This window comes from Oncorhynchus gorbuscha, linkage group LG06 (assembly GCF_021184085.1).
Source record: "Oncorhynchus gorbuscha isolate QuinsamMale2020 ecotype Even-year linkage group LG06, OgorEven_v1.0, whole genome shotgun sequence".
Classification (NCBI taxonomy): domain Eukaryota; kingdom Metazoa; phylum Chordata; class Actinopteri; order Salmoniformes; family Salmonidae; genus Oncorhynchus; species Oncorhynchus gorbuscha.
The window spans coordinates 104,621,683-104,649,081 of record NC_060178.1 but is presented as its reverse complement, the minus strand read 5'-3'; the positions used below and the strand labels follow the sequence as shown (position 1 = coordinate 104,649,081).

General features: G+C 44.0%; 1 protein-coding gene across 13 annotated transcripts in view; it reads left to right on the top strand.

The window, feature by feature from the left end:
• The window catches only part of LOC124038645 (neurexin-1a-like), an 819,670-nt gene that overhangs the window by 669,130 nt on the left and 123,141 nt on the right, over nt 1–27,399 (top strand). For 8 of the 13 annotated variants that reach the window (XM_046354738.1, XM_046354743.1, XM_046354737.1 and 5 more), the window contains 2 exons: nt 7,398–7,487; nt 9,015–9,337. In XM_046354738.1, the coding sequence (XP_046210694.1) occupies nt 7,398–7,487; nt 9,015–9,337 (413 nt within the window). The remainder of the gene's footprint in view (nt 1–7,397; nt 7,488–9,014; nt 9,338–27,399) is intronic. The other 5 variants (XM_046354744.1, XM_046354740.1, XM_046354739.1 and 2 more) reach the window with 1 other exon arrangement.

Genomic DNA, 27,399 nt, shown 5'->3' with positions numbered 1-27,399 from the left:
GGAGCAGGAGCACATGTTCTGTTTCTGTACAAGTACACCCCTGGCCAGGATGCTTGGGTATGACTCACCATGAGTCGAACTCCCATCCTTCCAATCTACTGGCCTCTCATTCACCTCCCTGTCACAAGTACATACTGTACAGCCTACTCACCCACCTTATCAGAGCCTCCTCGACTCTCCAGTGGCGCCCTCACCAGTTGCTGTGTAGACATTAGATACAGGGGTAGATACTTGTTGTCTCCTATATGGCCTGATCTCCTAATTCAGAATGACAGTTCACTATCTTACCTTTCACCACCAGCCTCCATGTGATGTGTAGACAGGGGAGATACAGGCCAGGGAGGGGAGAGCAGGGTTCACATGCCAAACCCTGCCCCTGTCTACCCCTATCCCTTAACTCCAACTGACACAATAAGAAGAATCCTTTGCAAGGCCCCTCCATGTCCCCATCTCATTCTGTTGAGTCAGACTCAGTTCCTGTAAGATCTGCTTTGAGTCATGAGCTCCGAGTCTGACCTCCTTCAACCCCTGCAACCCTGCTACTATCCATCCCACTCCATGCCCTCTCTCTCTCTCTCTCTCTCTCTCTCTCTCTCTCTCTCTCTCTCTCTTCTCATCCCCATCTCTTCTCCAATAATTGATGCTGTTCGTTCTTGCTCCACACTCTACACCAAATTATTGTTAGTCCCCTGAACCCTTACCTGCCCACACAGAATTAATGTTCTGATGTGACAAAACATTGTCAATCTGCCGGAATAATGGAGCGAGTCAGAATTCAATCTCAGAAAAAGACAATGGCCGCGGGTGAGAACAAGGGGAGAATGCACTCAGTGGCAACGATCACTATAGTGAAAGTCCTCTTTTCTCTTTCTGTAGATGTGACTGGTCTTGAGAAAGATGTGTCCCAAATAGAACACTATTCCGCACATAGTGCACTACTGTTGACATTGTCAAGTGTAGTGCACAATATAGGGAATAGGGGGCTATTTGTCAGTGATGTAAAGTACTTAAGAAAAAACGTGTTTCCTCTACTGGATCGGTGGGTCCCCCGTGGGACGATTGAGCTAATGTAGGCTAATGCGATTAGCGTGAGGTTGTAAACAACAAGAAAACCTCCCAGGACATAGACATATCTGATATTGGCAGAAAGCTTAAATTCTTGTTAATCTAGCTGCACTGTCCAATTTACAATAGCTATTACAGTGAAACAATACCATGTTAATGTTAGAGGAGAGTGCACAGTTATGAACTTGACAAGTAATTAATAAACAAATTTCAGTGCCTTCATCCCCCTTTGAAATTTTTCCTATTTTGTTCCATTACAACCTGTAATTTAAATGAATTTCTATTTTTATATAATGGACATTCACAAAATAGTCCAAATTGGTGTTGTGAAATTAAGAAAATTAAAAACTGACAAGTGGTGCATTTATAGGTATTCACCCCCTTTGCTTTGAAGCCCCTAAATAAGGTCTGGTGCAACCAATTACATTCAGAAGTCAAATAATCAGTTAAATTGCACACAGACGGACTTTATTTAAGTGTCACATGATGTCAGTATATATACACCTATTCCGAAAGGCCCCAGAGTCTGCAACACCACCAAGCATGCGGCACCATGAAGACCAATGAGCTCTCCAAACAGGTCAGGGACAAAGTTGTGGAGAAGTACATATAAGGGTTGGGTTCTAAAAATATATTTGAAATGGTGCGCCAACATCCCACGGAGCACCATTAAATCCATTTTTTTAAACGGAAAGAATATGGCACCACAACAAACCTGCCAAGAGAGGACCACCCACCAAAACTCATGGACCGGGCAAGGAGGGCATTAATCAGAGGCAACAAAGAGACTCAAGATAACCCTGAAGGAGCTGCAAAGCTCCACAGCGAAGATTGGACTATCTGTCCAATTTAAGCCGCAAACTCCACAGATCTGTACTTTACGGAAGAGTGGCCAGAGAAAATCCATTGCTTGATGAAAAAAATAAGCGAACACATTTGTTGTTTGCCAAAAGCCATGTGGGAGACTCCCTAAACATATGGAAGAAGATACTCTGATCAGATCAGACAAAAATGTTGATTTTTGGCCCTCAAGGAAAATGCTATGTCTAGCGCAAACCCAACACATCTCATCACCCCGAGAATACCATCCCCACAGTGAAATGTGGTGGTGGCTGCATCATGCTCTGGGCATGTTTTTCATCGGCAGGGACTGAGAAACAGGTTAGAATTGAAGGAATGATGGATGGCGCTAAATACAGGAACATTTAAATGTAAATGTCATGGTCAAAGCCCAGACCTCAATCCAATTGACAATCTGTGCTATGACTTAAGGATTGCAGTACACCAGCGGAACCCATACAACTTGAAGGAGCTGGAGCAGTTTTGCCTTGAAGAATGGGAAAAATCCCAGTGGCTAAATATACCAAGCTTACAGAGACATACCCCAGGAGACTTGCAGCTGAAATTGTTGCAAAATTGGGCTTTGCAAAATATTGACTTTGAGTGGTCGGGGGGGGGGGTGAATAGTTATGCACACTCAAGTTTTAATTTTTTTGTCTTAATTATTGTTTGTTTCACAATAAAACATATTTTGCAATAGATTTTTGGGGGGATTGTATCATTTGATTTACACAAATCTATTTTAATTTGAGGTTGTAAGGAAACCAAATAAGACAAATGCCAAGAGTGTGAATACTTTCGCAAGCCAGTGTAGAAACATTTGGGCAGTCTTGATACAACATTTTGATCAGAAATACAATGGTTCATTGGATCAGTCTAAAACGTTTCACACACACTGCTTCCATCTAGTGGCCATCATCTAAATTGTGCCTTGGCTGAAATAATACATGTTGCCCTTTCTCTTTCATTTCAAAGACGATGGGACAAAAAATGCAAAAAAGCACATGTTATTTTTCTTTGCATTATCTTTTGCCAGATCTAATGTGTTATATTCTCCCACATTAATTTCACATTTCTACAAACTTCAATGTGTTTCCTTTCAAGTGGTATCAATACTATGCATATCCTTGCTTCAGGTCCTGAGCTACAGGCAGTTAGATTTCGGTATGTCATTTTGATCAAAAAATGTTAAAAAAGGGACTACACTTTACTATTCATGTTTTTGACAACTTTTACTTTTGCCCCACTACATTCCTAAAGAAAATAAAGTACTTTTTACTCTTTACATTTTCCCTGACACCAAAAGTACTCCTTACATTTGGAATGCTTAGCAGGACAGGAAAATTGTCTAATTCACGCAGTTATCAAGAGAACATCCCTGGTCATCCCTACTGCCTCTGATCTGGCAGACTCACTAAACACAAATGCTTCATTTGTGAATTGTGGCTGTGTTGAACTGTGCCCCTGGCTATCCATGAATTTTAAAAAACAAGAAAATCTTGTTGTCTGGTTTGCCCAATATAATACATTTTAAATTATTTATTATTTTAGTTTTTGATAATTGAAGTACATTTAAAACTAAATACCATTAGATTCAAGTAGTATTCTACTGGGTGACTTACTTTTACTTCAGTCCTTTTCTTTTAAGGTATCTTTACTTTTTCTCAAGTATGACAATTGGCTACTTTTTCCACCACTGCTATTTGGTATACATCCAAAAGGTGATGCAGAGTTTGGTCTCATCAACACCAAGAGTTCACCGCTCTTGCCTCTATCACAAGCTCCTTCTATTCCTCTCAATTATTGTTTGGTTGTTTAATCTCTCTATCTGTTTCTCACAGTTTCTGTTTTTAAGTTTATATTTATCCACCCACAAGCCACACTGCTTTTGACATCTAAATAAAAACTGGTTAAACTCAAAGCAATTAAGGAGATTATTGTTGTTATCAATCTCATTTGCATGTATGTCTACCGGGAATGAGAGGATGAGAGTGATGATATCCTTTTCATTGTCATTACCCTGACTCCTTGGTGTAGCCATTGTCAAAGCCTTCAGCGTCATTACCCTGACTCTTAGTGTTTCTATTGTCAAAGCCTTCAGAGTCACGACCCTGACTCTTAGTGTTTCTATTGTCAAAGCCTTCAGAGTCACTACCCTGACTTAGTGTTTCTCTTGTCAAAGCTTTCAGAGTCACTACCCTGACTCTTAGTGTTTCTCTTGTCAAAGCCTTCAGAGTCACTACCCTGACTCTTAGTGTAGCCATGGCCAAAGCTTTCATCCTCATTACCCTGACTCTTAGTGTAGCCATGGTCAAAGCCTTCATCGTCATTACCCTGACTCTTAGTGTAGCCATGGTCAAAGCCTTCATCGTCATTACCCTGACTCTTAGTGTAGCCATGGTCAAAGCCTTCATCGTCATTACCCTGACTCTTAGTGTAGCCATGGTCAAAGCCTTCATCGTCATTACCCTGACTCTTAGTGTAGCCATGGTCAAAGCCCTTCATCGCCATTACCCTGACTCTTAGTGTAGCCATGGTCAAAGCCTTCATCGCCATTACCCTGACTCTTAGTATGTCTATTGTCAAAGCCTTCAGCGCCATTACCCTGATTCTTAGTATTTCTATTGTCAAAGCCTTCAGTGTCACTAGCCTGACTCTTACTATTTCTATTGTCAAAGCCTTCAGTGTCACTACCCTGACTCTTAGTATTTCTATTGTCAAAGCCTTCAGTGTCACTACCCTGACTCTTAGTATTTCTATTGCCAAAGCCTTCTGTGTCACTACCCTGACTCTTAGTATTTCTATTGTCAAAGCCTTCAGTGTCACTACCCTGACTCTTAGTATTTCTATTGTTAAAGCTTTCAGTGTCACTACCCTGACTCTTTGTGTAGCCATGGTCAAAGCCTTCATCGTCATTACCCTGACTCTTAGTATTTCTATTGTCAAAGCCTTCATCGTCATTACCCTGACTCTTAGTATTTCTATTGTCAAAGCCTTCAGCACCATTACCCTGACTCTTAGTGTATCCATTGTCTAAGCCTTCATCGTCATTACCCTGACTCCTTAGTGTATCCATTGTCAAAGCCTTCATCGTCATTACCCTGACTCCTTAGTGTATCCATTGTCAAAGCCTTCATCGTCATTATCCTGACTCCTTAGTGTATCCATTGTCAAAGCCTTCATCATCATTACCCTGACTCCTTAGTGTATCCATTGTCAAAGCCTTCATCGTCATTACCCTGACTCCTTAGTGTATCCATTGTCAAAGCCTTCATCGTCATTACCCTGACTCCTTAGTGTATCCATTGTCAAAGCCTTCATCGTCATTACCCTGACTCCTTAGTGTATCCATTGTCAAAGCCTTCATCGTCATTACCCTGACTCCTTAGTGTATCCATTGTCAAAGCCTTCAGCGCCATTACCCTGACTCCTTAGTGTATCCATTGTCAAAGCCTTCAGCGTCATTACCCTGACTCCTTAGTGTATCCATTGTCAAAGCCGTCAGCGTCATTACCCTGACTCTTAGTGTATCCATTGTCAAAGCCTTCATCGTCATTACCCTGACTCTTAGTGTATCCATTGTCAAAGCATTCAGCGCCATTACCCTGACTCTTAGTGTATCCATTGTCAAAGCCTTCATCGTCATTACCCTGACTCCTTAGTGTATCCATTGTCAAAGCCTTCATCGTCATTACCCTGACTCCTTAGTGTATCCATTGTCAAAGCCTTCATCGTCATTACCCTGACTCCTTAGTGTATCCATTGTCAAAGCCTTCATCGTCATTACCCTGACTCCTTAGTGTATCCATTGTCAAAGCCTTCAGCGCCATTACCCTGACTCCTTAGTGTATCCATTGTCAAAGCCTTCAGCGTCATTACCCTGACTCCTTAGTGTATCCATTGTCAAAGCCGTCAGCGTCATTACCCTGACTCTTAGTGTATCCATTGTCAAAGCCTTCATCGTCATTACCCTGACTCTTAGTGTATCCATTGTCAAAGCATTCAGCGCCATTACCCTGACTCTTAGTGTATCCATTGTCAAAGCCTTCATCGTCATTACCCTGACTCTTAGTGTATCCGTTGTCAAAGCCTTCAGCATCATTACCCTGACTCCTTAGTGTATCCATTGTCAAAGCCTTCATCGTCATTACCCTGACTCCTTAGTGTATCCATTGTCAAAGCCTTCATCGTCATTACCCTGACTCCTTAGTGTATCCATTGTCAAAGCCTTCATCGTCATTACCCTGACTCCTTAGTGTATCCATTGTCAAAGCCTTCAGCGTCATTACCCTGACTCTTAGTGTATCCATTGTCAAAGCCTTCAGCGCCATTACCCTGACTCTTAGTGTATCCATTGTCAAAGCCTTCATCGTCATTACCCTGACTCTTAGTGTATCCATTGTCAAAGCCTTCAGCATCATTACCCTGACTCCTTAGTGTATCCATTGTCAAAGCCTTCAGTGCCATTACCCTGACTCCTAGTGTAGCCATTGTCAAAGCCTTCAGCATCATTACCCTGACTCCTAGTGTAGCCATTGTCAAAGCCTTCAGCGTCATTACCCTGACTCCTAGTGTAGCCATTGTCAAAGCCTTCAGCGCCATTACCCTGACTCCTAGTGTAGCCATTGTCAAATCCTTCAGCGCCATTACCCTGACTCCTAGTGTAGCCATTGTCAAAGCCTTCAGCGCCATTACCCTGACTCCTAGTGTAGCCATTGTCAAAGCCTTCAGCGCCATTACCCTGACTCCTAGTGTAGCCATTGTCAAAGCCTTCAGCGCCATTACCCTGACTCCTAGTGTAGCCATTGTCAAAGCCTTCAGCGCCATTACCCTGACTCTTAGTGTCAAAGCCTTCACTGCTATTGGAATAGTGTTCCAGTATGTGTGCACCTATTTTGACACCTAAATATGTTGTTTCTTTGATTTTTGAAATGCCTATGTTGATTGATGATTTGTTGTTAGCTTGTCACCTGGTTATTAGTCAACTTGTTTAAATGGGGATGGGATGTGCTATATATGTATAAACTTTGTTATGTACTCTAAAACATAAACTGTGTGCAAAAGGTTGAATGTTTTTCACAAACAATAAATTCTGGGAATGTATAACTAGCTAAAAAGTCTGCCAAAAAGAAAGCAAGAAGAAGAAATGTGTTTTGGAAATCATTTTGGCAAGACTTATGTTATGAAAATGTTTCAATTTGTGATTTGGTTTTGGTTTATACATTAACATAACTCTATTAACCTAGTTGTAACTTCAGCAAGCTAATTCTCAATTAATATAGGAATAATTGGTTGGCTAAAATAAAAATTTAATGATTTGAGTAAGTGAAGTTGGGTCGATGAAATGTTGTAGGTAACTTTTTGTTTATTTTAAACGTCTAAAACGTATTAAAAACTTTGTGGCAGTTGTTATAGCTCAAGAATTAAGTATTGACATTTAACCTTTGACTTTACAGACTTTAACCACTGAAATGTCTCTTTAAACTTTAAAGGCAACAATGATAACGAACGCCTGGCGATTGCTAGACAGCGAATCCCATATCGACTTGGTCGAGTAGTTGACGAATGGCTACTCGACAAAGGTAAAAACATTGATTAAAACTTCAAATTAAAATAATTTGATCATAACCCAGTAATACTTTTTGTAACCAATAAACCTTAAAAAATTAATGTTCAGTAAAACTTCAATAAAACTAAATCATTTAAAAACAGTTAAATGTAGCTAGTTAGTAACATTGCACACTTTCTTTTTAGAGATGTCAGCTTCAGGTTAAAGGGACTGTAAACATAAATCTAACTATTTCCTGAAGTAATATCAACACTGTTAAAATGTATATAAATTATTATAACATTGTTGTCATTTGATACCTAAATGATCAACTAAAAAAGGTCCAGTTAAATTATACATTCAGTTGATATTTGTAGTGTTGTATTTTATACACATATATACATGTATGTGGTTGTTTATAATGGATCATACTGATTCAACTTCTAGAAATGTTCAATTGTAAATAGAGTGTAATATTAATTGGCATAAAGAAAGTGAGTCCCTTTAACGGATATTGTAAATATGTATAGGGAATGAATATCAAGGCAATGTATCATACAACTCAAATGTTTGAGTGCCTTTTTGTATGTTTCTAGAAACCAAGTTGTTTCTCCCACCATGATTATTTGTCATTTTGATGTGTTCTGTTTCAGTTTTCATGTCCCCTTTTATTTTACTGTCAGCAATGACACTTTTGTTATGTCCCTCATATTTCCTAACTCAGTGTACATTTTAAGTTGCATTCACTTCTTGCTAAAAGGCGGTCTTGGGATGATGATAAAAGTCAATGAATCATTTTAACTTAACTTTAACTTTTGAAACGTATGTTTTAAATATAGTTTTAACTTTAGAAATGTATGTTAAATATAGTAATGAAACTCAACTTCTATACATACTATAACTATGAATGATGTTTTTATTATCATAATGAAACTTAAAACTTCTATATAATCATACAGTTTTTTAAGGTGGTGAGTGTTTTCAAAGAAATTCAAGTGTCAAGCTATTCAAAGAGGATAATTGGAGCCTGTAAAATGACACATCTGTGAACTCTATTTTCTCTACAGGCAATTTCCCACAGACAAACTGTCCCTTTTTAAAGTCCATCACATATAAAAACTCACACTTCTAATATTTTCCTATTATTTCAAGGAATAAATAAATTGCAGTTTAGCTCAATGCTGTCAAGTAATACTAGATTTAGACACCTACCCTCAGTTAAATTGACTTGATTGTCCTTTTAGCAAAGCTGCAGTACATTGATTTACCACAACTTTTTGCTTTATTATTTCTCCCTTTGAGTCTGTGTGGTTCCATCCCATCATTCTAACCGCAATACATTGCTATGAGAGGCTTGCCTCTAGCAATGGGTAATTTATCGCAACTCATTAGCCGACTGGGCAAATAATCTCTGTTCCTGTGCGCAATTATTTTTCATCACACTTTATTTTATTATTTCTGTTATGACTCAACATACAAGTAGGGAGTTAGTGGTGGCAGAGTCCGTCCACGTTCCATCCAACATACATTCTTGTATATATGTAATATTGTTTTCCCACAGGTCGGCAGCTCACTATCTTCAACAGCCAGACCACCATACAGATAGGTGGCTGGGACAGGGACAGGAGTCGCTCGTTTCAGGGCCAGCTCTCAGGCCTCTACTATAACGGGCTGAAGGTGTTCAACATGGCCACTGAAGGAGATCCTAACATCCGCATCCAGGGGAGCGTGAGACTGGTGGGAGAGTCACCCTCTTCCATCACGCCACAGTCCAGTGCCAACACGGGCAACCGGTCGGAGACGTCCACCTCCATTATGGAGATCACCACGACGACGGCATCCAGTAGGAAAGTGAAGCAGACGACGCCACGGGAACCTCATCAGGTAGGAGAACTCAGAACTTAAGATAAGATATACTTTAGCATTATTATTTACGAGACATTTGTCTTCTGCTTTGTCTAACCAATATACAGTGCTTATACACACAAAACACATTGGGTTGGAGAGGCTGGGCTGGAGCAGAGGACTGCATAGGGCAGAGCCCAAACCTTCTGGTCTTCTTATTCTCTGTACAGCTAAAATGTTTCATTTTTCTTAAGGGTGCCAATAATTAAGACCTGACATTATCTGTTCTTGTTATGTGTCTTATCCTGGTCTGAGCTCTGTCTGTGAACCTGATCTGGGATCTGTCTGTGAGCCTGGTCTGAGATCTGTCTGTGAGCCTGGTCTGAGATCTGTCTGTGAGCCTGGTCTGAGATCTGTCTGTGAGCCTGATCTGGGATCTGTCTGTGAGCCTGGTCTGAGATCTGTCTGTGAACCTGATCTGGGATCTGTCTGTGAGCCTGGTCTGAGATCTGTCTGTGAACCTGATCTGGGATCTGTCTATGAGCCTGGTCTGAGATCTGTTTGTGTTGTATATCCTGGTCTGTGAGCCTGGTCTGAGATCTGTCTGTGAACCTGGTCTGGGATCTGTCTGTGAGCCTGGTCTGGGATCTGTCTGTGAGCCTGGTCTGGGATCTGTCTGTGAGCCTTGTCTGGGATCTGTCTGTGAGCCTGGTCTGAGATCTGTCTGTGAGCCTGTTCTGAGATACTGTATGTCTGTGCTGTATATCTTGGTTTATGAGCCTGGTCTGAGATCTGTTTGTGTTGTATATCCTGGTCTGTGAGCCTGGTCTGAGATCTGTCTGTGAAGTATAGCCAACTCCTATGTTTGTCAACATGACAAAGACCAAGAAAAGCACAATTTATGTATTTAACCTTAAACTAGGCAAGCCAGTTAAGAACAATTTATTATTTCCAATGATGGCCTACCAAAAGGCAAAATGAATCTTTCGGGGACGGAGGCTGGACAAAACACACATCACAACAAGAGAGACAACACAACACTACATAAAGATAGACCTAAGACAACAACATAGCATGGCAGCAACACATGACAACAAAGCATGGTATCAACACAACATGACAACAACATGGTAGCAACACAACATGGCAGCAGCACAACATGGTAGTAGCACTAAACGGGGTATAAAGATTATTGGGCACAGACAACACAAAGGGCAAGAAGGTAGAGACAACAATATATCACGCAAAGCAGCCACAACTGTCAGTAAAAGTGTCCATGATTGAGTCTTTGAATGAAGAGATTCAGATTAAACTGTCCAGTTTGGACTCTTTTTTTCACTCTTTTTGTGGTTGTATGTTTTCCTTTTTTCAGTGATAAAAATATCTCGTTATGACCTCAAGCCATTTGAAAAGTCTATTCATGTACACTATATAAATAAAAGCATGTAGACACCCCTTCAAATATGTGGCTTCTGCTCTTTCAGCCACACCCATTGCTGACAGGTGTATAAAATTGAGCACACCGCCTTGCAGTCTCCATAGACAAACATTGGTAGGAGAATGGCCTTACTGAAGAACTCAGTGACTTTCAATGTGGCACCTTCATAGGATGCCACCTTTCCAACAAGTCAGTTTTTCACATTTCTGCCCTGCTAGAGCTGGCCCAGTATTGTGAAGGGAAATGTCTAGTAGCAACAAAGGCACAGCCGGGATGTTGTGAGGCCACACATGCTCACAGAACAGGACCGCCGAGAACTGAAGTGTGTAGTGGGTAAAAATGGTCTGTCCTGGTTTGCGACACTCACTACCGAGTTCCAAACTGCCTCTGGAAGCAACGTCCGCACAAGAGTCAGCACAAGAACTCGGGAGCTTCATGAAATGGGTTTCCATGGCCGAGCAGCCACACACAAGCATAATGCCTCGATCAAACCGAAAGCGTCATTGTGCAAAATGGTACGCAGCATCATCTGGATATGTGTGCAACAAAAGTTTAAAATTCTCCTTCTGCTACCATTTGTCAAGCCATCTACACATAGAGTTTGAGACATACATTCGATAAATCCAACATACGAACCCCAGAGAAACCATTGCAACTGCCTCTGCAAGAAAAGCGCAGTGTTCCATTGGAAAAGAATGTACTTTTTATTACCTTTATTTAACTAGGCAAGTCAGTTAAGAACAAATTCTTATTTTCAATGAAGGCCTAGGAACAGTGGGTGTTCAGAACAACAGCTTTGTAACTTGTCAGCTCGGGGGTTTGAACTTGCAACCTTCTGGTTACTAGTCCAATGCTCTAACCACTAGGCTACCCTGCCGCCCCACTTCTGGTGCACCAAAATGCAATTATGCTGTTGATGTGTCAAGGCACATGATCACCATATGCAATGCCAAGAGTTGGCTGGAGTGGTGTAAAGCTCACCGTCACTGGACTCTGGAGTAGTGGAAACGCGTTCTCTGGAGTGATGAATCACGCTTCACCATCTGGCAGTCCGACGGACGAAAATTTGTTTGGCGAATGACAGGAAAACGCTATCTGCCCCAATACATAGTGCTAACGTGTCACGTCCTGACCTGAGTATTCTTTGTTTTCTTTATTGTTTTGGTTAGGTCAGGGTGGGACATGGGTGATGTATGTGCTTGGCCCCTTCGTTCCATTAAAGGGAAATATTAACACTGCAGTATACAACAACATTCTGGATGATTCTGTGCAAAAGTGTTTGGCAAAAGTTTGGGGAAGGTCCTTTCCTGTTTCAGCATGACAATGCCCCCGTGCACAAAGCGAGGTCCATGCAGAAATGGTTTGTCGAGATCGGTCTGGAAGAATTTGACTGGCCTGCACAGGGGGCAGTTCCTGCCTCCATGCTCATAGGGCATAGCCCAGGGGGCAGTTCCTGCCTCCATGCTCATAGGGCATAGCCCAGGGGGCAGTTCCTGCCTCCATGCTCATAGGGCATAGCCCAGGGGGTGTTTTCTGCCTCCATGCTCATAGGGCATAGGCCAGGGGGCAGTTCCTGCCTCCATGCTCATAGGGGATAGCCCAGGGGGTGTTTTCTGCCTCCATGCTCATAGGGCATAGGCCAGGGGGCAGTTCCTGCCTCCATGCTCATAGGGCACAGCGTTTTCTGCCTCCATGCTCATAGGGCACAGCATTTTCTGCCTCCATGCTCACAGGGCATAGGCCAGGGGGCAGTTCCTGCCTCCATGCTCATAGGGCACAGACTCCTGAATTACGTCTGACTCGATGACACCATTGAACAGGCGTAGGGTGAACGTGTAGCCAAACAGTGCATCGACCAAGCCATGGCGAACAAGAGGGGATGGATGGGATGACAAGGAGCTCAGAGGTGGGATTTTGACATTGATAGGGCACAGCGTTTTCTGCATCCATGCTCATAGGGCACAGCGTTTTCTGCCTCCATGCTCATAGGGCACAGCGTTTTCTGCCTCCATGCTCACAGGGCATAGGCCAGGGGGCAGTTCCTGCCTCCATGCTCATAGGGCACAGACTCCTGAATTACGTCTGACTCGATGACACCATTGAACAGGCGTAGGGTGAAGGTGTAGCCAAACAGTGCATCGACCAAGCCATGGCGAACAAGAGGGGATGGATGGGATGACAAGGAGCTCAGAGGTGGGATTTTGACATTGATAGGGCACAGCGTTTTCTGCATCCATGCTCATAGGGCACAGCGTTTTCTGCATCCATGCTCATAGGGCACAGCGTTTTCTGCCTCCATGCTCATAGGGCACAGCGTTTTCTGCCTCCATGCTCATAGGGCACAGCGTTTTCTGCATCCATGCTCATAGGGCACAGCGTTTTCTGCCTCCATGCTCATAGGGCACAGCGTTTTCTGCCGCCATGCTCATAGGGCACAGCGTTTTCTGCCTCCATGCTCATAGGGCGCAGCGTTTTCTGCCTCCATGCACATAGGGCGCAGCGTTTTCTGCCTCCATGCTCATAGGGCACAGCGTTTTCTGCCTCCATGCTCATAGGGCGCAGCGTTTTCTGCCTCCATGCTCATAGGGCACAGCGTTTTCTGCCTCCATGCTCACAGGGCACAGCGTTTTCTGCCTCCATGCTCATAGGGCGCAGCGTTTTCTGCCTCCATGCACAAAATAACAAATAAAAGAGAAATAAAAAAGAAGAGAGGCCAATGAAAACCAAACCAGTTGTGGTTGAAGTAGTTGTTTTGAGGCTATGAAGTGATTGCTTGTCTTGGGACAAAATAAAGTGATTTTGGTGGAGCAGTGAACATTGAATCGCTTTCATGCCAAATTGATGGACCAGGGAATAGGCTTAGAGTTCACCCCTTGGGTATATGTGCACTGGGCTTGAAGGAGGTCTAATGCCAGATCAGCCACAGACCAAAGAATCAAGTCAGAGGAAGGGCTCTGCCTCGCATACTGTCTGGCTGACAATCACAGACATAATAACAAGATAATAGGCGATCATTTAATTCACATCACAACCTTTCATGATTTGTTTATTCACTCTTCAATTGCCTAGAATATGTGTGTCGTATTGTTTTGGTGGTGGTTTTGTGTGATAGCAGGGAGAAAATGTGTTGAAAGTTGAGGTTGCTTCAAAAGCTGGAGATTAGGAGGTTGTTTTTCTAGGGAAACATTTGGGTGTTTCTAAAAGTATTCAGAATAACACGGTGTCTTCTGATACAAAGTATTATCCAAAATGACACCCTTAATGTCAAAAGAGGAATGGTAATGTAGTATTGACTTCCCGCGTTCACAGTGGATTGATACACAGCTGTTGGGGCTACCTTCATATTATATATTTTACTGCAAACATATTCAAAACAGTGTGTTGGCATGGATATTAACAATTGAACAAGACATCCCCTTTGATAAACAAGCAAGTGCAACACTCTGCAATCAAAACAAATCTAGGAATGAAGAACATTTTAAACAGGGCCAAGTAGTCTACACAATATAATCCATATACAGGCAAGTCATTTTCCTGGCTCCCTCTGATCGGATATTATGTAGAGCCTTGACTCCTCTCTCTGATTGGGTATTGGGTGGAACCCGAGCTTTGCTAATTGGCTCCCCAGTGCTTCGTGCCACAGAGGAGAAGACAGCAATGTTGTCCAGATGTAAATGGGATTTTCAGGGATATATTTCCCATTCTATTGCATGTGTGGGTTAGCGTTCAAGGCTTCCGGGACTCACACCCCCCCACAATATCAAACGATGGCCTAGTTTCTAGGAAATGCATATAGGCATTGGGATGCCCGAAATAGACACAGCCTCTCCCTATCCCTACCCAGTCCGTCAGTGTCCCAGACTGTTTCTTTCAGTCCACAAAGGGATGGAGAAATCAACCCAGACATCATCCTCGCTTACAGCCTTCCTGCCAGTAAGAGAGAGAGGGAGAGAGAGAGAGAGAGAGAGAGAGACAAAGAGAGAGAGAGACACAAAGAGAGAGAGAGAGACACAAAGAGAGAGAGAGAGACACAAAGAGAGAGAGAGAGAGACACACAAAGAGAGAGAGAGAGAGAGAGACAAAGAGAGAGAGAGACACAAAGAGAGAGAGAGAGTGAGCAAGAGACACAAATAGAGAGAGACACACAAAGAGTGAGAGAGACACATAGGAGAGAGAGAGAGTGCGAGCAAGAGGCACATCATTCTTCCAGGCTTCCTGCCTGTAAGAGAGAGAGAGAGAGAGAGAGAGAGAGAGAGAGAGAGAGAGAGAGAGAGAGAGAGAGAGAGAGAGAGAGAGAGAGAGAGAGAGAGAGAGAGAGACAAAGACAGAGAGAGAGATAGACAAAGAGAGAGAGAGAGAGAGAGACACAAAGAGAGAGAGAGAGACATAAAGACTGAGAGAGAGTGCGAGCAAGAGACACGAAGCGAGAGAGAGAGCAAGAGACAAATAGAGAGAGAGAGCAAGAGACACAGAGAGAGAGAGAGAGAGAGAGCAAGAGACACAAAGAGAGAGAGAGAGAGAGAGAGAGCAAGAGACACAAAGAGAGAGAGAGAGAGAGCAAGAGACAAATAGAGAGAGAGAGCAAGAGACACAAAGAGAGAGAGAGACACAAAGAGAGAGAGAGAGAGAGAGACAAAGAGAGAGAGAGAGACACAAAGAGAGAGAGACACACAAAGAGAGAGTGATACACAAAGATAGAGTGACACACAAAGAGAGAGAGAGACACAAAGAGAGAGAGAGAGACACAAAGAGAGAGAGAGAGAGAGAGAGCAAGAGACACAAAGAGAGAGAGAGACACACAAAGAGAGAGAGAGAGACACAAAGAGAGAGAGAGAGACACAAAGAGAGAGAGAGAGACACAAAGAGAGAGAGAGACACAAAGAGAGAGAGAGAGAGAGAGAGACAAAGAGAGAGAGAGACACAAAGAGAGAGAGAGACACAAAGAGAGAGAGAGAGAGAGAGACAAAGAGAGAGAGAGAGACACAGAGAGACACAAAGAGAGAGTGACACACAAAGAGAGAGTGACACACAAAGAGAGAGAGACACAAAGAGAGAGAGAGAGACACAAAGAGAGAGAGAGAGAGAGAGAGAGACACAAAGAGAGAGAGAGAGAGAGAGAGAGAGAGAGACACAAAGAGAGAGAGAGAGAGAGAGAGAGAGAGAGAGAGAGAGAGAGAGAGAGAGAGAGAGACACAAAGAGAGAGAGAGAGACACAAAGAGAAGAGAGAGAGAGAGAGAGAGAGACACAAAGAGAGAGAGACACAAAGAGAGAGAGAGAGAGAGAGAGAGAGAGAGAGAGAGAGAGAGAGAGAGAGAGAGAGACACAAAGAGAGAGAGAGAGAGAGAGAGAGAGACACAAAGAGAGAGAGAGAGAGAGAGAGAGAGAGAGACACAAAGAGAGAGAGAGAGACACAAAGAGAGAGAGAGAGAGAGAGAGAGAGAGAGAGAGAGAGAGAGAGAGAGAGAGAGAGAGAGAGAGAGAGAGAGAGAGAGAGAGAGAGAGAGAGAGAGAGAGAGAGAGAGAGAGAGAGAGAGAGACACAAAAAGAGAGAGAGAGAGAGAGACACAAAGAGAGAGAGAGAGAGAGACAAAGAGAGAGAGAGAGACAAAGAGAGAGAGAGAGAGAGAGAGAGAGAGAGAGAGAGAGAGAGAGAGAGAGAGACAAAGAGAGAGAGACAAAGAGAGAGAGAGCAAGAGATAGTAATCCAAGCAAGTAAATCCCAATGTTATTATTCCTTTCCTTTCCATTTCATAAATATTGATCAAGTGTAAATATTTTCTTCCCCTCCTAAAATTAGTCCAGGCCTGTGAACCATAGCAGCAGCATGCAATCCACAGTGGAAGATCAGAGAGTGGTCTGTAATCGTCTTTAATCTCTAATCTGTGTATGAGGTGTTATCTTTATAAATCTTGACAAAAGCCAGCGGATTCGGGCAGTCAGGAAAGAAACTGCTGCTGATGCGCCTGTAATACTTTTCTGTTTCAAATGGTTTCATTATAACAGAATAATACAGGGTTACACATGAACGCCATCCATGTCCATATTTGCTCACAGGTGTAAATGTGTTTTATCTCTTATTCTTATCCATATTTTTTAAAACTGCATTGTTGGTTAGGGGCTCGTAAGTAAGCATCTCAATGTAAATTCTACACCTGTTGTATTTGGCGCATGTGACTAATAAAATTAGATTTGATTCTGAATAGACTGTAAATATGAACAGATACTGCACACTGTAGACACCACATAAAGATAAACATAGAATACTGTATCAGACCACTGCTCTCTCAGCTGATTAGGTAAGTACTGTAACTGAATGTACATTACCTCTTCACTCCAACTGCTTTGAGAGCATTGGAATTAGCCAATCAATGAGAATCAAAGAATGTTCAGCTAACAATCAATTCATTAGAACGTTCAGAAACCACTGATGGCATCAACGATGACATGCTCTTTGTACTACTCCAAGTGGTTGACCTTGTATCCATAGCCCTCAGTCACTAACCCCTGCCTTTCTATATAGTCCTAAACATTATCAATCCAATTTTCTTTTAGCCTAATCTGTTTTGTCTCTCTGTGCTATGACACATCAGTAAAGGTCAAACCAAATATTTAATCTTACCCCACCCCTACCATCTCCTACAACCTCTCCCTTTGTCACAGCCATTACCAACTAGCACCTCCTACAACCTCTCCCTTTGTCACAGCCATTACCAACTAGCACCTCCTACAACCTCTCCCTTTGTCACAGCCATTACCAACTAGCACCTTCTACAACCTCTCCCTTTGTCACAGCCATTACCAACTAGCACCTCCTACAACCTCTCCATTTGTCACAGCCATTACCAACTAGCACCTCCTACAACCTCTCCCTTTGTCACAGCCATTACCAACTAGCACCTCCTACAACCTCTCCCTATGTCACAGCCATTACCAACTAGCACCTCCTACAACCTCTCCCTTTGTCACAGCCATTACCAACTAGCACCTCCTACAACCTCTCCCTTTGTCACAGCCATTACCAACTAGCACCTTCGACAACCTCTCCCTTTGTCACAGCCATTACCAACTAGCACCTCCTACAACCTCTCCCTTTGTCACAGCCATTACCAACTAGCACCTTCGACAACCTCTCCCTTTGTCACAGCCATTACCAACTAGCACCTCCTACAACCTCTCCCTATGTCACAGACATTATCAATTTACATTTGTAGAAATTGTGAAAACACAATTACAAACACTAGTTAAAAACATTGCAGTAATCTGCTCAATACCTTAGCATCATTGCAGCAACCCCCAGCTACTAACACAGCTTTATCTTTGTTATAAACAAAATGCAGCCAATTCCCAAGGGTCCTGCATATATAATGCAGCTAATTGGTAACTGTGTATTATTGTATAAGTATTGATTATATACATGATGTATAAGCAGAGCTGCCAAACAAACCTCCTCCAGACTGACTATGAATCATACATGTTTCAAATAAATGTGCATTCAAGGATGGAAAATGTGCTTAGAAAATGAGAAATGTCAATGTAGCACTGCAGAAGGGCCTCCAAGAGCAAGTTGAGAAGTGTGTGCAGGTGTGTGTGTGTTGGTCCTTGTGAGTGTTTTGTTTTTATTTTTTATTTTATTTATTTAAATAGGCAAGTCAGTTAAGAACAAATTCTTATTTACAATGACAGCCTGCCCTGGCCAATCCCAGACATCACTGGGTCAATTGTGTGGGACACCCAATCATGGCCAGATGTGAAACAGCCTTGATTCAAACCAGGGACTGTAGTGACGCCTCTTCAACTGAGATGCAGTGCCTTATACCGCTGCGCCACCCGGGGGTCCGAGTGTGTGTGTGTTACCCTGATGCATTCAGAGTGGGGAAAGTGGACTGGTTAAAGGGGCAGTTTTCAGAGAAGAGTGGAGAAGAGATGATGCAAGGTGAAGATGTCTCTAAGGCCTCTGTGTCTGACTGCTGTTCTGTTCTATGTGACTGCCCTCCTATGCTGCTTCTCTCACCAGGAGTCACACTGCCTGTCATCTCAGGTCACTAAGCCTGGAGAGAGACAAACCCTCCCCACTCATTGTCATTTACTGGTAGCAGCATACAGCTAGCTATACAATATACTATTATGTGTTGTCTATTTACCATATAGAGTCTTGCAAAAGTATTCAACCCCTCCTTTGCATTTTTCCTATTTTGTTGTCTTACAACCTGGAATTAAAATTGATTTTTGGGAGGTTTGTATCATTTGATTTACACAGCATGCCTGCCACTTTGAGATGCAAATAGTTTTTATTGTGAAACAAACAAGAAATAAGACAAAAAAGCAGAAAATCTGAGCCTGTGTAACTATTCACCCCCTTAGAAATCAATACTTTGTAGAGCCACCTTTGCAGCAATTATAGCTGCAAGTCTCTTGGGGTATGTCTCTAAAAGCTTAGCACGTCTAGCCACTGGGGGTTTGTCCATTCTTCAAGACAAAACTGCACCAGTTCCTTCAAGTTGAATGGGTTCTGCTGGTGTACCGCAATCTTTAAGTCATACCACAGATTCTCAATTGGATTGAGGTCTGGGCTTTGACTAGGCCATTCCAATAAATAGTATAATATTTCCCCTTAAACCATTCAAGTGTTGCTTTAGCAGTATGCTTAGGGTAATTGTCCTGCTGCAAGGTTAACCTCCGTCCCAGTCTCAAATCTCTGGAAGACTGAAACAGGTTTCCCTCAAGAATTCCCTGTATTTAGCGCCATCCATCATTCCTTCAATTCTGACCAGTTTCCTAGTCCCTGCCGATGAAAAATATCCCCACAGCATGATGCTGCTGGGATGGTGTTCTCGGGGTGATGAAAGGTGTTGGGTTTGCGCCAGACAGTGTTTTCCTTGATTGCCATAAAACTCCATTTTAGTCTCATCTGACCATAGTACCTTCTTCCATATATTTGGGGAGTCTCCCACATGGCTTTTGGCGAACACCAAACATGTTTGCTCTCTTCTGTCTTTAAAACCAATGGCATTTTTCTTCCCATTCTTCCGTAAAGCCCAGCTCTGTGGAGTGTACGGCTTAAAGTGATCCTATGGACAGAAACTACAAACTCCGTTGTGGAGATTGCAGCTCCTTCAGGGTTATCTTTGGTCTCTTTTTTGCCTCTTTAATGCCCTCTGATATTTTTTATAACCCAACCCTGATCTGTAATTCTCAACAACTTTGTCCCTGACCTGTTTGGAAAGCAGCTTGGTCTTCATAGTGCCGTTTGCTTGGTGGTTCCCCTTGCTTAACGGTGTTGCAGACTCTGGGGTGTTTCAGGACAGGTGTATATATACTGAGATCAGGTGACAGATCATGTGACACTTAGATTGAACACACGTGGACTTTATTTAACCAAATATGTGACTTCTGGAGGTAATTGGTTGCACCAGATCGTATTTAGGGGCTTCAAAGCAAAGATGTTGAATACATACACGCACCACTTTTTCATTTTTTATTTTGTAGTTTTTTTTACAAGTAATTTTTTTCATTTCAATTAAGACATTTTGACTTTTTGGTGTATGTCCATTACATGAAACCCAAATAAAATATAAATATATATTTAAATTACAGGTTGTAATGCAACAAAATAGGAAAAACGCCAAGGGGTTTGAATTATTTTGCAAGGCACTGTATATCAACTAAAGCCATTGTATGAATATATTTTCACACAATTCTGGTATAGAACAATGACATTTGTTATGGGGAAGAAAATACATGGGCATGTCATTGAATTCATTCTTGAATAACATAGTACTTCATGTGTTTTGTCCCAAAGGATTCTCTTCAACCCAAAGCTATAGCATGCTGTCTAATCAGTCCTATAGCATGTTGGGATCCTTGGCGTGCACCACAGATAGTGAAGTAGCTAGCTAATGTGCTGACCTTAGCATCTTCCCTCGGAGCTAAGACAATCTACACACACACACACTCAAATACACACACACACTCAAACGCACACACACGCACGCACACACACACACACACACACACACACACACACACACACACACACACACACACACACACACACACACACACACACACACACACACACACACACACACACACACACACACACACACACACACACACACACACACACACACACACACACATATATAGTCACACACACACACACACACACACACTCACATACACACACACACAAACACACACATATATAGTGTTTCCCCCCGGAGCTAAGACAATCACCACACACAGACCACTGCCTCTCATCACTGCTTAGATTTTTGAACAGTTTAATGCTATCATTGACACTCATTAGTAGATGAAGGTCAATCAACTGACAAGCTACTGAATTGGAAGTGTGTGTGTGTGTGTGTGTGTGTGTGTGTGTGTGTGTGTGTGTGTGTGTGTGTGTGTGTGTGTGTGTGTGTGTGTGTGTGTGTGTGTGTGTGTGTGTGTGTGTGCGCGTGTGCGTGTGCGCGTGCGTGTGTGTGTGCGCGCGCGTGTGTTACAGAGTGCTACAAAATGATATAGAAACAGTGGATTAATAATCACAAGCCTCATGGATCCATTTAATGTGTTCATTCAGACCCATCTGTGATGATCTGCCAAGGACATCAACGACCAATTAGCCTGTTACCAGTGTACTATGTTTTTTGGGGGGGGGGACTTTATCAAGCAGGATTTCAATTCCAATTTTGCCTTATGTTTTAGATACATTAACTCATGAATATGATCCATCTTTGAGAGCTCTCGTCTTTTCTCCTTTAGAAGACTTAGGGTGGGTTGCACCAACATGGTTTCAATTATTTCACCTATTATTTCACCTATTTCACCTTTTTTTGACTTAGTAGTTGTGGTGTTTTGTGTGTGTCTCTGTGATGGAGTATATAGCCTGCCTCCAAAATGGCACCCTGTCCTTTAAATAGTGCATTACATTTGGCTAGGGCCCATTGGGCTATGGTCAAAAGTTTGTAGGGAATAGGGTGTCATTTGGAACGTGGCAATATTATACTATATGGCGCTGCTCTAGCCTACTGAAGTGTCATCTCACGTAAGAGAGTCAGCCCTTATCCAATTACACTGTCGGTCTGTCTGATTGCTAGCCTCCTAGCACAATATGACTATGTGTGTCCATGTATGTGTGTGTGTGTGCGTGTTTGTGAGTGTTAGTGTGTGTGTCCGTGTGTGTCCGTGTGTGTGCGTGCGTGTGCGTGTGTGTGTGTGTGCGTGTGTGTGTGTGCGTGTGTGTGTGTGTGTGCGTGCGTGTGTGTGTGTGTGTGTGTGTGTGTGCGTGTGTGTGTGCGTGTGCGTACCTACATTTTATCTTCCACCAGTGACTTATCTGATTTGTGTCCCTCCATTATTTTCTATTCTGTCTCACCAATGTTTTCCCTAACGTGGGGAACACCACACTAGACCCCCTTTTGGCCTGCAACGTTTTATTGCTGGTTTATGTTGTAATTTAAGGAGTAATTAGAGTTGTCTCCAGTTTTCCCCCCAGTCCATTGAGGAATAAAAAAGGGTTGTCCTTTTAGGACATTTTCACCCTGTTGATTGACTTACTTGATTCAGGCCCTTGATTTCCTGCTGTCTCATCTGAGTTTTCCCAAGGTAGACAAATCCAGAACAATGCTAAACCGTTTTGCCTGCAGCATTTTGTTACCCATTTATGGGTACTTATATGAGGTGTCTTCAGGGTCTTTAGGCCCCTAGTACTTTGAAGAACAGAATGGGACTGAACGGGGATGTTCCCTCTGAGTCGTTGGGATGGATGGGCTGCTTTTGTTTAAATAAATACGGCACTCTGCTCTCCGCTTTGCCACCCTCAGACATGACTAATGGCAGCCAGAGCTGCCAGCATAATGGACACTTTGAGCGATGGGGTGAGGAGATAAATAAAGCAGGCGATAAAAACACACTCGTTCCTTTTGTCTCTTTCCTCTCCGCCAGACCTGGTTGAGAGCTGAAGAGAGGTGTGGTGTCTGTTCACTATCAGAGGGGGTGGGGAGGCAATGTCTAATTACGACACTTCCCATTTATTTCCAAATGTCCACTTTAGAAAATAATAGTTCAGCCAATTCCGCCTCTTTTACAACAGGTTGTAGTTTGGTGAAGATGGTTATTGATACGCACTGATCTGAAAAGTTTGGGGCTATCGCTGGGTGTTATTAAACAGACCAGACCAAACTGCAATAAACAGCAGCAAAATAAATACTGATGGCCCATAGTATTGTAGTGGCAGCAGAAGAAGGAGCAGCAACAGTTTAAGGAGTAGGCCATGGTGGCCATGGTGGACACAGTGAAATTAACTGGGATTAAATAAACAGGGAAAGGGAGAGTAAGGAAGAGATCGACCTTAGATTATGTTTAGTCAAAGCCTCCCAGTAATCAGAGACCGACTGCACCCTGTCTCACTGCACCCCCACCTCCTATCCCCAGTAGAGATCAGACAGACAGCACCCTGTCTCACTGAACCCCCACCTCCTATCCCCAGTAGAGAGCAGACCAACAGCACCCTGTCTCACTGCACCCCCACCTCCTATCCCCATTAGAGATTAGACATACAGCACCCTGTCTCACTGCACCCCCCACCTCCTATCCCCAGTAGAGATCAGACAGACAGTACCCTGTCTCACTGAACCCCACCTCTTATCCCCAGTAGAGATCAGACCGACAGCATCCTGTCTCACTGCACCCCCACCTCCTATCCCCAGTAGAGAGCAGACCGACAGCACCCTGTCTCACTGCACCCCCACCTCCTATCCCCAGTAGAGATCAGACCGACAGCATCCTGTCTCACTGAACGCCCACCTCCTATCCCCAGTAGAGATCAGACCGACAGCATCCTGTCTCACTGAATGCCCAACTCCTATCCCCAGTAGAGATCAGACCGACAGCACCCTGTCTCACTGCACCCCCCACCTCCTATCCCCAGTAGAGATCAGACAGACAGTACCCTGTCTCACTGAAACCCACCTCTTATCCCCAGTAGAGATCAGACCGACAGCATCCTGTCTCACTGCACCCCCACCTCCTATCCCCAGTAGAGAGCAGACCGACAGCACCCTGTCTCACTGCACCCCCACCTCCTATCCCCAGTAGAGATCAGACCGACAGCATCCTGTCTCACTGAACGCCCACCTCCTATCCCCAGTAGAGATCAGACCGACAGCATCCTGTCTCACTGAATGCCCAACTCCTATCCCCAGTAGAGATCAGACCGACAGCATCCTGTCTCACTGAACGCCCACCTCCTATCCCCAGTAGAGATCAGACCGACAGCATCCTGTCTCACTGAACCCCCACCACCCATCCCATCCAACTCTGCCAGTGGTGACAAAGTACCCAATTGTCATACTTGAGTAAAATTAGAGATATCTTAATACCTTAATAGATAATGAGATCCGTAATATAGACAGGTAACCAGGTAGCTGAGAAGACTACTGCAACGCAAGAGGAAAGGTGACCAGGTAGCTGAGTAGAGCACTGCAACGCAAGAGGACAGGTAACCAGGTGGCTGAGTTGACCATAGCAGACCGAAGAGGACAGGTAACCAGGTGGCTGAGTTGACCAAAGCAGACCCAAGAGGACAGGTAAACAGGTGGCTGAGTAGACCATAGCAGACCCAAGAGGACAGGTAAACAGGTGGCTGAGTAGACCATAGCAGACCCAAGAGGACAGGTAAACAGGTGGCTGAGTTGACCATAGCAGACCCAAGAGGACAGGTAAGCAGGTGGCTGAGTTGACCATAGCAGACCCAAGAGGACAGGTAAACAGGTGGCTGAGTAGACCATAGCAGACCCAAGAGGACAGGTAACCAGGTGGCTGAGTAGACCATAGCAGACACAAGAGAACAGGTAACCAGGTGGCTGAGTTGACCATAGCAGACCCAAGAGGACAGGTAACCAGGTGGCTGAGTTGACCATAGCAGACCCAAGAGGACAGGTAACCTGGTGGCTGAGTTGACCATAGCAGACCCAAGAGGACAGGTAACCAGGTGGCTGAGTTGACCATAGCAGACCCAAGAGGACAGGTAACCAGGTGGCTGAGTTGACCATAGCAGACCCAAGAGGACAGGTAACCAGGTGGCTGAGTTGACCATAGCAGACCCAAGAGGACAGGTAACCAGGTGGCTGAGTTGACCATAGCAGACCCAAGAGGACAGGTAACCAGGTGGCTGAGTTGACCATAGCAGACCCAAGAGGACAGGTAACCAGGTGGCTGAGTTGACCATAGCAGACCCAAGAGGACAGGTAACCAGGTGGCTGAGTTGACCATAGCAGACCCAAGAGGACAGGTAACCAGGTGGCTGAGTTGACCATAGCAGACCCAAGAGGACAGGTAACCAGGTGGCTGAGTTGACCATAGCAGACCCAAGAGGACAGGTAACCAGGTGGCTGAGTTGACCATAGCAGACCCAAGAGGACAGGTAACCAGGTGGCTGAGTTGACCATAGCAGACCCAAGAGGACAGGTAACCAGGTGGCTGAGTTGACCATAGCAGACCCAAGAGGACAGGTAACCAGGTGGCTGAGTTGACCATAGCAGACCCAAGAGGACAGGTAACCAGGTGGCTGAGTTGACCATAGCAGACCCAAGAGGACAGGTAACCAGGTGGCTGAGTTGACCATAGCAGACCCAAGAGGACAGGTAACCAGGTGGCTGAGTTGACCATAGCAGACCCAAGAGGACAGGTAACCAGGTGGCTGAGTTGACCATAGCAGACCCAAGAGGACAGGTAACCAGGTGGCTGAGTTGACCATAGCAGACCCAAGAGGACAGGTAACCAGGTGGCTGAGTTGACCATAGCAGACCCAAGAGGACAGGTAACCAGGTGGCTGAGTTGACCATAGCAGACCCAAGAGGACAGGTAACCAGGTGGCTGAGTTGACCATAGCAGACCCAAGAGGACAGGTAACCAGGTGGCTGAGTTGACCATAGCAGACCCAAGAGGACAGGTAACCAGGTGGCTGAGTTGACCATAGCAGACCCAAGAGGACAGGTAACCAGGTGGCTGAGTTGACCATAGCAGACCCAAGAGGACAGGTAACCAGGTGGCTGAGTTGACCATACCAGACCCAAGAGGACAGGTAACCAGGTGGCTGAGTTGACCATACCAGACCCAAGAGGACAGGTAACCAGGTGGCTGAGTTGACCATAGCAGACCCAAGAGGACAGGTAACCAGGTGGCTGAGTTGACCATAGCAGACCCAAGAGGACAGGTAACCAGGTGGCTGAGTTGACCATAGCAGACCCAAGAGGACAGGTAACCAGGTGGCTGAGTTGACCATAGCAGACCCAAGAGGACAGGTAACCAGGTGGCTGAGTTGACCATAGCAGACCCAAGAGGACAGGTAACCAGGTGGCTGAGTTGACCATAGCAGACCCAAGAGGACAGGTAACCAGGTGGCTGAGTTGACCATAGCAGACCCAAGAGGACAGGTAACCAGGTGGCTGAGTTGACCATAGCAGACCCAAGAGGACAGGTAACCAGGTGGCTGAGTTGACCATAGCAGACCCAAGAGGACAGGTAACCAGGTGGCTGAGTTGACCATAGGTGGCAGACCCAAGAGGACAGGTAACCAGGTGGCTGAGTTGACCATAGCAGACCCAAGAGGACAGGTAACCAGGTGGCTGAGTTGACCATAGCAGACCCAAGAGGACAGGTAACCAGGTGGCTGAGTTGAACATAGCAGACCCAAGAGGACAGGTAACCAGGTGGCTGAGTTGACCATACCAGACCCAAGAGGACAGGTAACCAGGTGGCTGAGTTGACCATACCAGACCCAAGAGGACAGGTAACCAGGTGGCTGAGTTGACCATAGCAGACCCAAGAGGACAGGGTTGATAAAGGTAATGGAAAGTGGTGGTGTGTTATCTACACAATAATAATATGGCAGTAACAAACAGGATTGAAATATAATATCTTAGTAAAGAGCCCTATTTACAGTGGATGTATTGGCCAAATCAGAGGCATTAGGGCAGAACACATAATAACGTTCATCTCAAATGCTCTTGTTTGCTCCCAGAAGGAAGGGAGGAAAGAGGAAGTATTTGTAGTGGCGTTCATTAGGGGTCTTATCAGTCTGATTTGAATTTTAGTTTTTTCAATCTCAATCATTAAAATGTTGTAAACTGTAACACAGCTATAATTAGCCAGTATGACTATATACATATTTATTCCCTAAATTTGAACAGACAGTCCGGCTAACTGTGTTCTCAAATTAACTATTAAATGGTCCTTCTCATTCATGAGTATGTTTCATTAGCTAGCTTTCTTTTCTGTGCATTGAAAATGAGATTTCTTAATTTAGCTGAAAATAGCAATAGCATGATTGTGGAGGCTACTTTAAAACTAGCAAATAGACATCACAATACTATGTTTGCAGAACATTATCATAATACTATTGTAGTATAACATTTTCACAATACTATGTTAGTATAACGTTATCAAAATATTATGGTAGCACAGAATAACGTTATCACAGTACTAATCAGCTGAACAACACACTGACAGACTAAAAACATTGGCTTAAGATAAACACATCCTTTTGGTTTATTTATTTACAATCTTCCAAGACCTGCGAGCAGTTTTCAAGTTGAATTGGCTGGTAGTCATGATCTGAGGCCCTGAGGTAGAGGAGCTTGTAGTGACAGACCGTGTCATGAT